This window comes from Myripristis murdjan, chromosome 11, assembly GCF_902150065.1.
Source record: "Myripristis murdjan chromosome 11, fMyrMur1.1, whole genome shotgun sequence".
Classification (NCBI taxonomy): domain Eukaryota; kingdom Metazoa; phylum Chordata; class Actinopteri; order Holocentriformes; family Holocentridae; genus Myripristis; species Myripristis murdjan.
The window spans coordinates 12,849,474-12,866,111 of record NC_043990.1 but is presented as its reverse complement, the minus strand read 5'-3'; the positions used below and the strand labels follow the sequence as shown (position 1 = coordinate 12,866,111).

At 42.3% G+C, this 16,638-nt stretch overlaps 1 protein-coding gene across 6 annotated transcripts in view; it reads left to right on the top strand.

Moving 5' to 3' along the window:
- The window catches only part of rbms3 (RNA binding motif, single stranded interacting protein), a 300,019-nt gene that overhangs the window by 116,684 nt on the left and 166,697 nt on the right, over positions 1–16,638 (top strand). For 4 of the 6 annotated variants that reach the window (XM_030063193.1, XM_030063192.1, XM_030063195.1 and 1 more), the window contains one exon: positions 14,221–14,378. In XM_030063193.1, coding sequence (XP_029919053.1) covers positions 14,221–14,378 — 158 coding nt within the window. The remainder of the gene's footprint in view (positions 1–14,220; positions 14,379–16,638) is intronic. The other 2 variants (XM_030063194.1, XM_030063197.1) reach the window with 1 other exon arrangement.

The following is a 16,638-nucleotide window of genomic DNA, read 5'->3' as shown; positions in this document are numbered from 1 at the left end:
TGCATGTATTTTACTCTTGTATTTGTTCATACTCATTGTGTATGGATGCCTCTACACCTTGCCCCACTACACCTTTGATTATCTGTGGTTTTCTTTCTTTCTTTTTTTTTTTTTTTGCGGTGTGTGTTTGTGTGCGTGTGCGTGTGCATGTGTTTTTGTGTGTGTGTGTGTGTGTGTGTGTGTGTGTTTTCCCGTGTGCACCACACATTTTACAGGCAGTGTCAGAAAAGTATAGAGGAGCACAATGTCTCCTCTCTTGCTTTACTCTGGCTTAATTGGATGGAGAGGCTTTCTACAAAGAAGCTACACACTCACACTCACACACACACACACAAGCGCACACACACACACATGCACTCACATACACATGCAGACAAAACATGCAACAAGGGGCAGAATAGAAACACCGGTACACCAAAGATAGCACGTGTAGCCACATCCACACTGTGACCGCCGTCGCCTGTAAGGCCTGATAATAGTTTCAGTGTAGCGTAGCATTTCCTTGGCATTTCCTGTTTGCAGTATTCTGCAGCATGAAGAATAGGCCGAATGTGAGTGAACTATTTGTAATGGTAATATTAATATCACTCAATCATACAGACACATTACCCAGCACCTGTAACGTATGGCTGCAGGTACATAGTCAAGCTTCCTCTCTCCCTCACACACACACACGCACTCACACTTCAGTCAGTGTCAGGCAGTAATTCATGGACTAAGGTGGTTGGTTGCTAGTGGCCTTTGAGACTCTCTGCTGCTCCTGCACCAATTACAGCCTTATTTATGAATTTGAGCACAGTTGACCTTCTGGAAGGGGGGACGTAAATTTGTTTGTCTGGAGGATGGCGTAACAAATAGCATATTGGGACAGCCCTCGCTTACTCTCTATCAATCTATCCTCTCTCTCTCTCTCTCTCTCTCTCTCTCTCTCTCTCTTTCTCTCTCTCTCTCTTTTTGTCGCTCTGTGTGGCCCTCTCTCTCTCCCTCTGGCATCCTCCACACTTCAGTAATAACTCTCATAAGCTCATCAGCCAGTCAGGTGGCCAGGCAGTCACTCTTTTGGATACTATAGTCAATCAAGGAGTTAGGACCCACATACAAAAGCTGGTGGAGGCAGAATAAGTTAGGAGTGTGTATAATTGTGCGTGTGTGTGTGTGTGTGTGCGTGAATACAGGGAAGTGGGTGGTAACTTGGGCTGCAACTGACTCAGATTTAGCTGTTCAGTTTGATGATTTAAATATTTGTTATTTTATTTATCCTTTTTTTTTTCAGTTCATAGACGTTGTGGCATTTGGGAAATGCATTTAGAAAAAACTTCCGTTTTTATAGACCACATTAATTATAACCAAAGCACTCAGTCAAATGCAGCAGAGTCACACAAACACATTTGAGCACTGAAAATTTCTAAAAGTGTTTTAGGCTAAGAGATATGCATTATATATGCATATCGATTACAGTGTGCTTTTGTTGGAATAGGAAAAGACAGAACAGTGACACAGCAGACTGGCACATTTGGTTAAATAAAGCTGTTATAACTTTGTAACTTTGTAAATCTTAGAAAATGTAAATGATTAAATTACTACGCAAATTACGCACATCACATTTATGGTCGTCTCAGTGTTTCACCTATAATTTTTTCTTCTTTTGAGTATTTTTTTTTCTTCTCTCTATTTTAACCAGAGATAATATAAATAGTATGGGACCGCTATGGATGACAGTGTCCTGTTGCTTGCCACTGTGTTATTGAAGGTGCATCTTGGCAGAAACAGGCTACATTTTCTGCTTTTTTATGAAGCTGCAACCAACACTGACTGTCTTAAGAAAACAAAAGTCAAGTCAAACTGCTCAGTCAACCGCAGGAGGGCCTGTGATAGATGATTTGAATAGCTGACTCTGACTTTCAGAGGGCAGCCCTAGTGAGAGTTTGCATGAAAGTTTGTGTGTGTGTGTGTGTGTCTGAGTGTGTGGGGAAGTGGGTGCTGACAGATGTATATGTGCAAGAGTAGATGGGAGGCACATTTTTGAGAACTATGAAGGAGGGGGAAGGAGGAAAGAGGCATTGTTCTTAATGGCGGAAGAGCATCATTGCCTAAGTGTGTATGTTTGTGTTTGTTTAATTGCATCTCTCTCTCTCTCTCTCTCTCTCTCTCTCTCTCTCTCTCTCTCTCTCTCTCTCTCTCTCTCTCTCTCTCTCTCTCTCTCTCTCTCCTCCATGTGTTAGTGTAGCTGAAGGCGGGCTGCCAGTCCCATGTGCGTGACTGGATTGACATTTGTCTCAAAGAGAGACAGGTCACACTGAAGTGAGCTACCCCCTCCCCACCCTCCTACCCTCCCACTCTCTCTCTCCTCCCTCCATCTTCCACAGCCCTCTGTTTGTGCTTAGACTTCCTGTGAGAAACATAACTGACTCCTGAAGAATGTGCCCAATTAGAGAGAGAGAGAGAGGGAAAGAGAGAGAGTGGAGTGGAGGAGAAAGAAAAAAAGACAGATCCTTGTTCTCTGTGGTTGCATTCTGCCTGTTGCTCTCTTTTTCTAGTATCTGTTGCTCTGTTTTACACATAAATGGAAGTATCCCGTGAGGGTCCTTTGGGTGCAAATCTTGTGGGAGCAGAGGCCTTGCCATTCAGCTTAATGCTCTAATGGCTAAAAATGACCTCAAGTATTTGGGGCAAGGCTCATTCAAATTTGAAAAAGAAGAAGAAGACAAAAAAAAAACCCACAAAATAGAGGTTTTGTTGGATGCAATTTTGAGGTCAAGAAAAAAATCAAACATTTTCACTCGCACACAATGACTGGCAATATAGTAACATTTTTAATTTCAATTTAGCAGACCTGTCAGAGAAGCTCGTTAATTTAAAGGAGCAGTTCACCGAAAAAAAAGATATTTTCCTGTTTACGCCTTTAGTGCAGTCTAACCATCCAGACTGATTCTGTGTGATTTGGTGTGGTCTCTCGTGTCCTCCAGCACTCCGATACAGTGGTGCTTGACTGGTATTCATCTGTGGAACTCAAATCATCAAAATCTGACATGTGAAAAACTCAACAGCAGCGGCTCATTCCAAAAACAATGACACTGATACCTGACATAATCCACAGCCCACGTGGCCGAAGAGTTTCACAGGGGACTCTTTCCTGCCAAAAAACACTGGCAAACCGTATCTGTCCGTCCCTAATTTGCACTCATTTTGGGCAGATAGACACAGTTTTGTTTTGTTTTTTTTTTTCGTCTGAACTGTTCCATCAGCACCCCAAATCTTTTTTATTACGGCTGTCCTTTTGAAATTGCAGAGTGTAGCCGTGATTTATCGTTGATTCCTCAGTTTCTGGTATTGGAACCATTCACCAAAGCTCCACGTTAATTGACCATATCAGTTGCACATGCATACGTATTTATTTTTGCAGGGCAGGATTCATGGATGCAAAACACATTATATGCTTAAAAGATTGCATGTAACCAAGTTGCATGTCATGATAAGCCATTTCGTTGCTACGTGCTAGTTTTGTCTTCGTAAATCAGTTTCAGTGTGGAAAAAATGTCTCCAATCCAGTGAAATTACAACAGCACTAGGACATTTGGGTGTCTGTGGCAGCACCGCTGGTACACTCAGCCCGACATTAGGGGGAAACTCAGCTGGAGACAGAGGTCTGGCACCTTCTCTTTTCTTTCAGTCTGTCTCGTTTTCCCTATTTCCCATTCTCTCTCTCTCTCTCGCTCTCTGTTTCTTGTTCAGTCTGTCTTTAACTTGTGCGTTTCTCCTCCCACTCTCTCACTCCATCCATCCTGCAGCCTCCACTCCCACGCTAGCTAGCTTGCAAGGAGACCCAGCTGGCCATAATGATGACAAATCAGCCCAAATATTTATGTCCATTGAGTTTCACTTTGGCTCTGCCCATGGCTCGCTCTCTGCCTTTTTTTCTTACCGATCCCTCCACAGCGGTCGCCGTGCTCACAGCCAAACTGTCGTAATCGCCCTCCACAAACACACTTCATCCCTGGTCATGTCACCTAAACACCGGTTGACTGTTAATGTCCGCGACGAACCGAGTTTATGATTGTCAGTGGGGTGGTATAAACACAGAGGCTCATGCAGATTTTTGTGTGGGCCTGGTGACTAACCTGCTCGGTGTAAATGCAGTGCGCTCCGTCTGTCTCCTATGGAGCTCGTGTACTGTATAGAGACAGGAAGTGTGTGTTTGCTCCAGGGGTACTCACCACTTTGCAGAAAATCAACAAGAATTGGAGGTGAAATGGATCTTGCTGAGGTTGAGCTATTAGCTTAAAGTAACATTTACCAAAGTTATTTTCACATTCTTCATACTGAAGAGGCAGTTCACTGATAGACTTTATACCACTTTGAGAGTTCCTGTCTGCATAAAATCGCATCCCGAGGCTGTTAATTGTTTGTAATCAAAGTGTGTATACAACCCACTTGGCCTGGAAGATAAATCAATACCATAAAGACTCTGTGAATTGAGACTAAATATCATCTAGGATTTTGTAGATTGCAAAACTGATATAAAATTGAGGTAAAATTGGCAAAAGTGTTGTCTTTTCCTAATTTTAAAAGCTGCATTACAGTTAAAGGAACGCAATTTTGTGAACTTATTAAACTGCTCATATCCACATTACTAATGATTGTTTATCAAAAACCTCTTGTGTGTAATTATCTCATGAAAGCACAAGTCGTCATCCTTACAATATCATCACACTATCGGTATTGAGGTATTTGGTGCTTGGTCTGTCAATATAAGCCCCACGTCCAAACTCTCTTTAAATGATTCCTTGAAGCAGGAGTTGCAAACCAGAAGTTGCAAAGTGCTTCACATAATAAACAAATAAATTATTAACACAAAATGCAATGTGGTACAGTACAGCAGCAGTGAGTAAGTGTTACGACACTGTGCAAAGCAGCATCGGTATGAACAATGTGTAGGTAAAAAACAAACAGTACAAAAGTGCAAGACCCATTATATTATTTGCATACTCATTAAAACTATTATCTTTTTCAAATGTCATCAGTTTGTTTGCCTGGTTAAAAACAGACTCTTTTCCTTAGCGCCAAGGAATAATGGCCAAAGTTTATCCTGCAATATATCCTGCCTTTATGCATATTTACATATTTACATATTTACCATGATGGCATTTATAGGTAACTATAAATGCCATCATGCAGCTGAATAGTTCATTGTATTTAATTACTTCTGTAAGATATGAAAATTGTTGTTTTGATCACACAGGTGATGTACACAATGTTCTCCTGACAGCCAAGACTAGTGTAAGACTAGCCATCAGCATGGGTCACAGAAATCAGATGAAATAAGATAAGTGGTAATGGGCGTGTGTATTTAATGGGAAATTTGACAATTTTGACAAATCACATTCTCAGGATTGGGATGTAACGCAGGGGCGGAGCTGGCTCATTTGCCATCCGAGGAGAGATGACACTGTTTAATTTCAATGTTTAATTTCATCAAATCGCCTACTGACTGTACCATTTCTATTTCTAATGTTTCTCAGTTTCTGATATCATTTAATTTGTATGTACACATGAACAATATGTTCACGCTTTGGCAGTACTAGATAACAAGCCAGTAAAGCTTAGTGAATTGAAATGAATTGAAGAGAGAGATTACGATGGGGTGAGGGAGAGTCTGTCTACCTACTAGATAGATCATTACTGTAGATGCCTCATGTCCCCATAGCACTGAAGGTGTCAACAAGGTTGTACAGGACATTAACAGCACATCTCACAATGCAGCACATCTGTCTAATTTTAGTAAGTATACCGAGGACCAAAAAAGTCAGCCAATGAATAATGGTTCCACACTGATTGCAGATTTTTAGATAGGAAATTCACTGACAAACATATAGAAAATAAATAAATAAAACTTAGCACCCCAAATTCCCTGACCATGTTCTTCAGTAACACTAAATGAATCCAGTCAGAACCAGGAAAGAAAACCATATACCTCACCGACTTGATGTGATTGAGTCCATCGGCACAAACTATTTTTTGGGGAAACTTCAAGTGGAGTAACTGGTTGTTAAAAAAAAAAAAAAAAAAAACAACATTTTGAGAACCTGTATAGCAATAAAGATTGAAAATGGACGCACAAGGATCAAACTACAGAATCCTTTATAAAAAAAATAACATGGACCTTTTAGACTCTTTAAAGAATTACTGACTAAAATCCAGGCCAGTGGTGCTAACAACATTTTAAATGAAATACTAAAATACTCAAATCTTAAATTTAGCACTTCCATATTGAGATTATTTAGCCTTATGGTAACTGCTGGTCATTTCCCTGACATCGGGAGCCAAGAACTCATAATTCCAATATTTAAACATGGTAATAAATACAATACTAATAATTATCTCTCTACCTGGGCAACAAAAATCCTAACATCCTTAACCATCGATTTTGTCTTTACAAAATCTTAAGCAAGAGCCAGACTGGATTTACATTTCCATATTACGCAGATGTGTGTTAAGGATAGCAAGGCACATTTGTTTGCATTTTATTTTGTTAAACATGATTTCACATGTTACCCCTCACCCTCCATGTCGATGTTTATCAAGTACATAATAATAGTAATAAAAAACCAAACTAAATATCCTTTTCAAAAATGACTCATTTGTTCCAAGATCACGATAATCCCATCCATATGCTATTTTTTGACGTCAAACGCTTAATAGTCAATAACACAGATGTTTTTTTCCGAATGGCATTGACTCTCATGTTACCCGATTTAATGTTATTTTGTGACATAAATGCCACTTTGTTTCCTACTGATGGATATCTCGATATGAAAGGAAGCATTTCATGAACATGCTGGTATCTTAAAGCAACAGCCTTGTTCTTTTACAGCGCCAATGCCGTTTGCTATGATGTCCTATCATGTCGGCCCTATGCAGCCGACATAGTTGACGCTAGGTTTTTAATCAGGCTGTGTAGCTGCATAAAGCATGTGTTGTTTACCTCCATAACTCTTGACTTCTCCGTCAGATAATTTGTATACATCCCATCTCCCCCCCCTGGGAAAGAGATGGCCTCGATTTAAACTCTGGGTCTCTAAATCCAGACACATGGGTCCTGACATGGAAGCCAACATCCCGCTCTTATCATCCCAAGAGAGAAAGAGTGAGAAGAGGAGAGTAGAAAAAAAAGTGAAAGAGAAGGAGCCAGCGATACAGACAGAGGAAAGGGAAGAGGTAACGCAGAGAAAAGGAAAGAAAGAGGGAGATAGAGGGGGAGTGCTTCATTTCCTGCTTAGAAAGAGAAACCCTACATGGGCCAATCAGCATATTTAAAAATAGCTACTCTGTGTTGTTGTCCACGCAGTGTGGCCTTACTCGCATCCCAGATCCCAGGGCTTTTTGTTTTTTTGTTGTTTTTTTTTTTTTTTAGTGAGGATGGTCGCCCGGAGGCTAGTGGAGAATGAGGCAGTCACAATGACTGGCTCATTCTTTCTCGCTCTCTCTCTCTTTGTATCTCTTCTCATTTATGTTTGTATTTTTTTGCGCTCTCTTCCCACCTAAATATTTTCTGTTTTTGCTTTTCTCTAAGGCTCTAACCTCAAACCCCTCCATTGCTTTATCTTTTACTTTATCTCCCCGTCGCTACACTTTACTCTGCCTCTCCTCCGCCTTCCTCCCGCCTGCGCTCTGTCATTCCCCCCTGCATACAGAGAGCTCTCAGTCTTCCCTATTAGGAGACATTGGCTGTAGAATCAGCAGCAGTTACATTCCCAGGCGAGTTGGAAATGATTTGCTATTCACTCCTCTGGCTATGGGTTTACCTCGACAAGCATAGGCGGAGAAAGAGAGAGAGAGAATGGAAGTCAAAAGGAGGATAAGCAATAACTCCCTTTCCTTCTCAGTCTCTCTCTCTACATCCTTTCCCCCTCTTTCTGCATTGAGATGTGGCTGCGGTTCTCCGAACACATGTTTAAGGGCTAAAGGTTTGGAAGCAGCTATCCAGGATGGATGGGGGATTTGTGTTCCTCCCGTGCTTAGAGGCTGCTGTGAATGCAGCCGACCGCCGAGCTAGCTGTTAGTTCTGGCAGTTTGGAAGGGATGCCTCGGGGACTATGCTTGTCTTTAAGAGTCTTTGCAGAGATTTTGCCAGCATGAATTAATGAAGGATGAGCTGGGAGGTTTTTTTTTTGCTTCAATTTAAAAAGACTGCTTGTCATTTTATATGGCAGTTTTTTTTTTCTGGAGTGACTCGCTGTAAGCACACACCCGCAGACACAAATACACATGCACGCAAACACATGCACGCCCTCCAGTGTGACAGCTGATCTCAAAAAGCAGTGGTCTGGCCATAGGGGGCTGGGTTGGGTCGGGTTTGTTTTCTGATATTGACAGCATGGCTGTGCCTGGCCCTTTGCCAGTGTTGAGCTAGCTCTCCCTGGCTGCTGTGGCCTCCTATAAATCAGAGCCAATTACCACGCTGGTGCACAGCCGCCTCTCCTCCAGTCACAGCCCTGCCCAGCCCTGCAAAGTGCAGAGAGGAAGGAAGAGAGGCAGGGAAGCCACAGCCCTGCTTTCATACCAATTACCACTGTGACTGCCCCTCTCTTTATTTGGCAAACCTCGTGCACACACAAATATGTTTCCCCTTTTTTAAGGGTGCAAAAAGTAAAGCTGCTTACTTACTCCCTCCATTGCAAGCTGCAAATACAGATATCTGAAGGAGAGATTTGGAAAAATGAACACAAACGTCATGCTTGATACATACATTCACACACATGCACACACACACACACTATATAATTTTGTTTGCTCCAGACACTAACAAGTGAACAAAAAGCAAAACAGTACATGCGAGACATATTTTGAATGCTATAAAGAAAAAAACAGCCTCACGTAAAGATAAGATCAACTTGGGAAAACTAGCCTGCCGGGCGCAATTCAGCTGATCGCTACCGAGTTGTCTTATCATAAACACATTCATGGATTTGGGATGCATGGTGTGGGATCTAAGTCGCCGCACACTGTGATTATTGGTCGGGATGGGTTTTTCAGAATGCGTGTTTTTCTATCTTTTATTTTGTCATGGTTTGATCCAGCCGCGGTTAAAAATGGCTTATGCACAGAAACAGGGCTGCACTGCAAACACACACACGCACACACAAACACACAGAGAATCCATACTTGTTAGTATGTAGTCGAACACACAAATACACAAGATTCACACACCGCTTCAGGTCTATGTATTACCATTACTCCCAGTGACAGAAAGGGTCAGCTGCAGACCAAAGAAATGTGTGTATTGTCCTTGTGCGGGTGTGTGAATATACAGCACAGCGCTGCGTACCCTCAGCCTATATAGTGTACGATAGATTTATCATCCGCACTTAATACACTCATAAACATTCCCTGGCATGTCACGGAGGCTGTGAACCCCCCTGCATGGCTGGCTCAGTAAATTGGGCCTGTGTAAACCATTCCGTCTAAAATACAGCACGGCAAATTGAAATCCCCAGCAAGCCGCTGTAGCTGCATGTCACAGCTGGGTAGGGAGGAGGGAGAATGGAGGTTTTTCTCATTTACCACCTGGAGGTTTTTGAAGAGTCATAACCACCTACTCTCTCACACTCTCTTTCTTGCCCTCCCACCTTCCCTCCTCTCTCTGTTTCTCTTCCCTTCCCTTGTCTCTCTCTCTTTTATATTTGTCTTGCTCTCTTTCCCTCTCTCTCCCTCCTTCTCTCATTCCCTCTCTTGCTGAAATACCCTTTGTCAAGTGCTGTATTCAATCCCCATCATGCTGACACGTGAAGCCTGTATTTATTATATATTTGAGAAGCTGGATCTTACAGGATGACAGGCTGAGGGTAAACAGCAGTCACAGAACCATCCAGAAAGAGAAACAAGCCTGGTTATTAACCTCCAGTGGGGCGAACAGGAGGAGGCCAAGGGGGGGGAATGAGAAGGCAGAAGAAGGGGAGCCACTTTTGGCTCCGCTGTGTGTGAACATGTGAGTGTGTTTGTGTGTTCGGGCAGCAATCAGTCGCATGCATGCTACTTTCATACCCACGCATGCACAGGTTCACATACAGCTCCTGAAATACGACTCCCAAATTCAGTGTATTTACGTGAAGAAAGAGAATTAACATACACACAAGCTCAACAGTTGGCTGAATTGATTTTTGGAAAAATTAGATTCTTGTGCGCAGAAAGAGGTGATTGGTGCATTTTGTTAGAAAATAACAAAATAGAAAAACGTTCTGGCTATACCTGGTTTTCATCTCTGCAGGCTTATAAATTAGTCTATTTTTGTGGGTGTTTTTGCACCGAGCTTTTAGCAAGCCGTAAAGCTACAATAATCAATTTCTGTCACTAGGAGGCAGACACGACAAAATTTATTCAAAGAGCAAACGCCTTTTAAATAAAATGCTTGCAGAAATATCCGACTGGTAATTACAACGAGGAATCTGAACACCCCGATATAGCCTATAGGCTGTAAATAACGTATAAGTAGCTGCATTTTTATATCAGTCCCATCCCATAGTGAAAGATAAATAAATTCCAAATTAATGCCTTTTTCATACTTTTCAATCACAAACCAACTCTGCGTATCACAAAACTGAACATAATTTTCTTAAAATAACAGTGTAATAGCATTAATGTTACCTTCTGATATAGACTTAAAGAACTGTGACTGTGTAACTGACTTTAGCATTTTATGTTTAAGTGCTATGTAAATAAATAAAGTTTATTATTCTTATTCAAGTTGTAGCAATTGGGTCTTTCCTACCTAACTTACCCTTCTTCCCGTATGGCATGGACGCAGCCTAAACCACTACCTCCCTCCCACCCGTCATGTTATACAGTGACTAAAAAGGGACAAACATTACAAAGCATCCTTCAGAAAGGCTAATGCATCCAGGTGGTGGCATTATACAGAGGAAAGCCTGTAATGCGTGCTAATGTTTGCTTTGCCACTATGATGGACAGTTTACTAGATTAAGGTAGATAGTCCTCTCTAATTTATTACCTTTTGTAAAGGCTGCAATTAGTTGTAATGAATTTTACTTTAAATGGATGTTAGCATTTGTAAGCTAAGCAAATTATGGGATGGGAATTTTAAAACTAAATAGAATTAGCTATGCAGCTGCAGTTTTCTAAATTCAGTACAGATAAAATCAACAGGTTCATTTTGTCTTAAATGTTCTTATGCCTCCGTGCCGGTGAAGGCCGTGGCCGGAGGCATTATGTTTTCTGATTGTCCGTCCATACAGCCATTGGGACTGAAGGAATGAACTTATTAGATTTTGGTGGCCAAAGGTTAACGTCACGTTTGTTTTTTAGGCTTTGAAATGCTTGTCTTGTTGTGGAGATGTTGCTTTGCTTTAGCAAGTCTGCCATTGCGCAGTGACTCTTGGGTGTGAGGGGAGTCACTGAAGCCAGTTTTTTTAAGGTTAAGGATGTTGGCGGAGCTTAGAGTCAGCCCGACTTGGAAAAAGTGCTCAGAGAAAACTCGACTTGTGGTTGGGGGCATTTGTTGGTATTACTATTTCAATGGAGTCTCGAGACACCGCATGCCAGTTTTAGGACAGGGTAAAGGGGTTGGAAAAACTTACTATATTCTTGTGCTGCGTACAAATTACATATAAATGGGCCCTTAAACTCACAAACCCCGTCTCACACATCCACCTAGCAGTCACCGGTCCTCTGAGACCTTCAGCACCCTTCCCATTCCTCATCCTTGGGGACTCTTCCGGCCTTTCTTTCTTCTTTCACTTGGATATCCTCCCTCTCTGTCTCTCGCCCAGCACTGTAAGTAATGGGCTGGTTTTGACCCTCCATGCCTCATTGTGTAAGATTTCAGCTTCTGACCTTAAAAAATGAAAGCAAATCGATAGGGCGGGACACATGAATTCCAAAGCCCAGGATGCTAGCCAAGTCTGGAGCCCAGGGAGGAGGGGGAGGAGGAGGAGGAGGAGGAGGAGGAGGAGGAGGAGGAGGAGGGCTATGCACAGTATTACTGGAGGGGTGAGATTGAGGGAGGGAGAGAAAGAGAGCCTGAAAAAGAGAGAGAGAGGGAGACAGAGACTTTCAATTAACCTTCAGCGTAGTCGTCTACTCTTTACAGTATTGCCAGTTTGTGCGGGTGAATTTGCATGTAAATTGTGTGTCACGGTGTACGTTAAGTATAGTGTGTAAAATTTGAAGTACTGTGTACCGAGAAAGAAAAAGAAAAAAAAAAAAAAAACTGAGACGGGAAGGGAGGGGAAGGTGAATGCAACAACCTCGGAGTTGAGACTCGAACTGCGTCTGTGTGTGTGTGTGTGTGTGTGTGTGTGTGTGTGTGTGCCAAAGACTGTCAATGGGAGAAAATAACTCTCATGCAGCGCTCAGGAGCTCAAGATTCCTCTCTCCTACCGCAGCACGGATAACCAGCAATATCAATGACCAGAGGGTAGTGCTGCTTTATTCACACCACTTTGTACCACCAGAGCTACCAAGTCTGACTGTGTGATGCCCAGTCTGCCAGATTGATGAAGTGTAGTTGTGTGTGTGTGTGTGTGCCCGTGTGTCAGTCTGTCTGCGCGTTGTGAGCTTCACTGTGCCTGCCTGCGTTGACTTAAGTGTGAAATCGGTGTTTCTAAATAGTTTTCTGCATGTGGACATGTGTGCGTATGCTTGGCTCCGTGTGTTTCCTTCCACGGATGCGTGTTCGCGGGTGCACGTACGCGCACGTGCATGAGCGTGTGCGCACAGAAACCTACCCGTGTGTGTCCAGCACAGTGAGTGGCTGCCCATCAGTTCCAGTTAGCTCAGCGTGGTAATTGGCCGTCCATTGATGGACGTGGCTCCCTCTTCACGCTCCAGGGACCCCGGCTCTTTGTCTGAGGAGTGGGAGGCAACACGCTGGCCTGGCACACACACTCAAAATAGCTCATCAAATCAGCCATGCTTCGCCAGCCGCTGCTAACGTGAGGGGCGGTATGCAGGGCTAATGGTGTGAGTGTGTGTGTGTCGGTGCATTTTGTGCGTGTGGGCAAGCGTGCATGTTTTAATGTGTGTGTGTGTGTGTGTTTTACCGCATGGCAGGAGGTCTTGGAGTGGCTCTCTCTGGGGAGGCTAAGGGGTTAACGTGGTTAACTGGAGCTGGTGGTGGCATTTAGTCATGTCCCTCTCTCTCCCCTACCATTTTTTTTCACCCTAGTCTTCCATCCATCATTCACTTACTTTATTGCAGTGTGCATCGTCTCTCTCGCTCTCTCTCTCTCTCTCTCTCTCGCTACCTCCCTCTCCCTCTCTCTATCTTATACTCTCTCTCCCCTCATGCCCACAGGGCCCCAGCCCTCTCTCTCTGTCATGCGCAGCGTCCCTGCAATAGAGATATAAATGGGCTGTGAGCGGGGGGCCCTGACTCCTAGGCCATAAATCCACACTAACAGCACAACAGGCACAGGAGGAGAGCGGGGATGGGGGAGAGAGAGAGCAGCAGAAAGAGAGAGTGGGAGAAAAGAAAGAGGCAGAGTGACATATTTAATACACTTTGAATACTCTTTGGAAATGAGGGAATTATATTGAAAAAAGAAGCTCATATTGAGATGTCTCAGAAATAGACTAGTGGGGGTGGCTGCATCAAGATATCACACCCTTGGAGGTGTAAATTGTTTTACAGTGTAATGAAATTGGTTTTTGAGCGTATGAATAGTAAGCAGGAAGTTGGCATCATTTAAAACTGTTACAGGCACCGGGAAACACTACAAACGCTAATTCCCATGGAGAGACAATATTTTCTCAATATTTGTTTTCCTATTACATCTGACTCAAGTTTAATGAAAAAGTTTGTTTTCTGGATTTTTTTTTTTTTTTTTTTTTTTTTTTTTTGCTCATTAATATCCGATAATGGGCAGAATATGTTTTCATTTTGAAGTGACCCCAATCTCGTCTCCTCTCTGTTGCCACAGTCTAATAACTGCAATGATTTTGAATTAGTAGTGTTTATTTTTCCCACTTGTTTTCTCAAACGGTCTTCCTGTGCCTCCAAAAGTTTGATCAAGTTATTAACCGTGACTTTTTGTTACACACGTCATCGCACACACCTGTTTAACTCTTCCATTTGACTCTGTGCTGTCCACAACATTTGCAGTGTTTTTGTTGAAAAGTAAGCGCGCCTCTGTTTTCATTTTTCACGTCAAAGGTTTTTGCAGTGGTTTTATATCGTTTCTCTCCCCCTCTTCTGTGTTTTCCCAGCAGCCCTATGCTCCACCCCCTCATCCCATGGCTCCTCCCAGCCCCAGCACCAACAGCTGCAGCCAGGGAGGGGCGGAGCAGCTGAGTAAAACCAACCTGTATATCCGAGGCCTGCCCCCCGGGACCACCGACCAGGACCTCATCAAGCTCTGCCAACCGTGAGTACTGAGCAGCCACACACACACACACACACACACACACACACACACACAAAGGACACACTGCCCATGTCACTGCCACTTTGCATTGCTGCGTGTTCATACCTGAAAATGCGTATCATGTATCTCACGTGGGTGTATGTACATATTTAAATACACATGCAGACTGTTTGCAGCACTTTCTTCCCGTCACTAGTCTCATTTGCATATCGTGGCGTGATTGCATCCAAAATTTTTTTAGATCTCTGGTGACAAAGCCCGAGCACTTATGTATCTGTTTTGGGAAGATCTGATGCTAATGTGAGGAAATAAGGCTTTTTGTGCAGCCAGACACGCCGCCTAATTTGCCGTGACATGATGACATTATAAAAATCATACCGACCTGCCAAACGCAGCCGTCTTTGATACACAGTCGGTGCGTTTGGTGTGCGGAACGTCTGTCAGCTGTGAGGGCAACACACATAATTGGGATGACACCATTGTAGACACACACAGTGATATAGAAATCAGGTGGATGGTTATGTGTGTATGCATGTTTTATGACGTGTGAAAGTCCTGTCAAGGATTTGAGAACATGCGCATCCTCTCTTGGGGGAGTTTTATCATCATTATTATTATTATTTCAGCAGCAAAATGCATCAGTCTGGTGCACTTTGATGTGAACATGCATAGGTCTCAATGAAGTGGCATAGTAAAACCTTTGAACATCAGTCAGGCTTAGCGTAATATTCCAGGGTGCTGTGCGTCTTATCGGTTGCTGCATCTTTCCTCACTCCTCCCTTTCCTAAATCCTTCTCTTGCCACATCTAATGTCTTTTCCCCTTATCTCTCTTTGGTCAGTTCAGGGTGTACAAAAGATCAACAGAGAGACACAGTTATCAACGAATACATAAAACATTAAAGGCAATATATGACATGGTATTTGTTTCTCACTCCTTGTCAGTCTCTTTATTAGGAAAAAAAAACTGATTTAATCAAATCCAAAACCAATTGCTCATATTTAATCAAAATTTATGCCCCTATATATTTCATTAACTAATAATGTTATCACATCCTGATAGTGAACTACTTTTTATATGTTTGTTGGTAATGGAGATTGGGGATTTTTCAAGAAGTAAATTATTTTATCTGTCATGTTAGAAATCTGGCTTTCATGCTACAGCACAACTGTAGTAACAAAGATTGTTAAAAGAAAAGAGTAATCGTTTGTGAAGGTCTTTAATAAAATATGCAGATGTGCATTCAAAATTTTGTATTTAAGCACATTTAAAGGAATCAGTGCCTGCAAAAATGTTGATAATGACGTTTTATGTGGAGTGAAACAGGTTTACATTTACTGTACAGCAGCCCAGACAAATAAAGCTCAGTGGGGGAATGAACCTGACAAGACCGTACTTATTGTAACCAACTAATTTCACTAACTAGCCGGCGAACTAGAGACACAAGACATTTTGTTTACAGTGATCAGATATGACTTAGACTTTGTGCTTTGCTAGAAAAAAAAAAAAAAAAAAGCAAAGCCTTTGGAAAGGCATTTTGCATTTGGAAGCAGTGCAGAGTTTAGCCGTAGCTTGTAGGCATCTATGAAGCTGCCAGCCAAGTCAAGTGTCAGTCTAAGCTAGCACTCCAGTGTCCATCTGGCCACTAGTCATAGCCAACATCTGGCTCATTACTGCTGTCCTTCCACATTTAGATAATCAATCACTCATTTAACCAGAGCATGCACATGTCCTAGCTTCATACCTACCTTCTTAGTTAGATAGATCTATAGATAGATAGATAGATAGATAGATAGATAGATAGATAGATGGACAAATAGACAGATAGATACTTATTGATCCCTGAGGAAATTTAGCCATCCAGTAGCTCAGTGCAACACATGAACACAATGCAATAAATACACCCAGTCCAGATTCGAAATTAGAAATGCACACCATATTTGTAGCCTACAGTAAAATAGCCTGAGCATGAAACAATGGCATGTACACTACACAGTAGCCTTGAGCAATTGTTCAGCCTGGAATCCTGAAAAAATTAGCCTGCACAGTGGAAAACACAATAGGGAAAAAAAACATGCAGCAAATAAATAAATACATTTAAAAAAAAAAAAAAAAAAAAAAAATTATAAATGCTCTTCTTCTCACAAAAAAAATGTATATATGTGTATGTGTGTGTGTGTGTGTGCGTGTGTGTTTATGAAAATGCATGAGATTTTGCACAAAAACAGGCATGCTTAGACTCTGGGATTCTCATTATACCT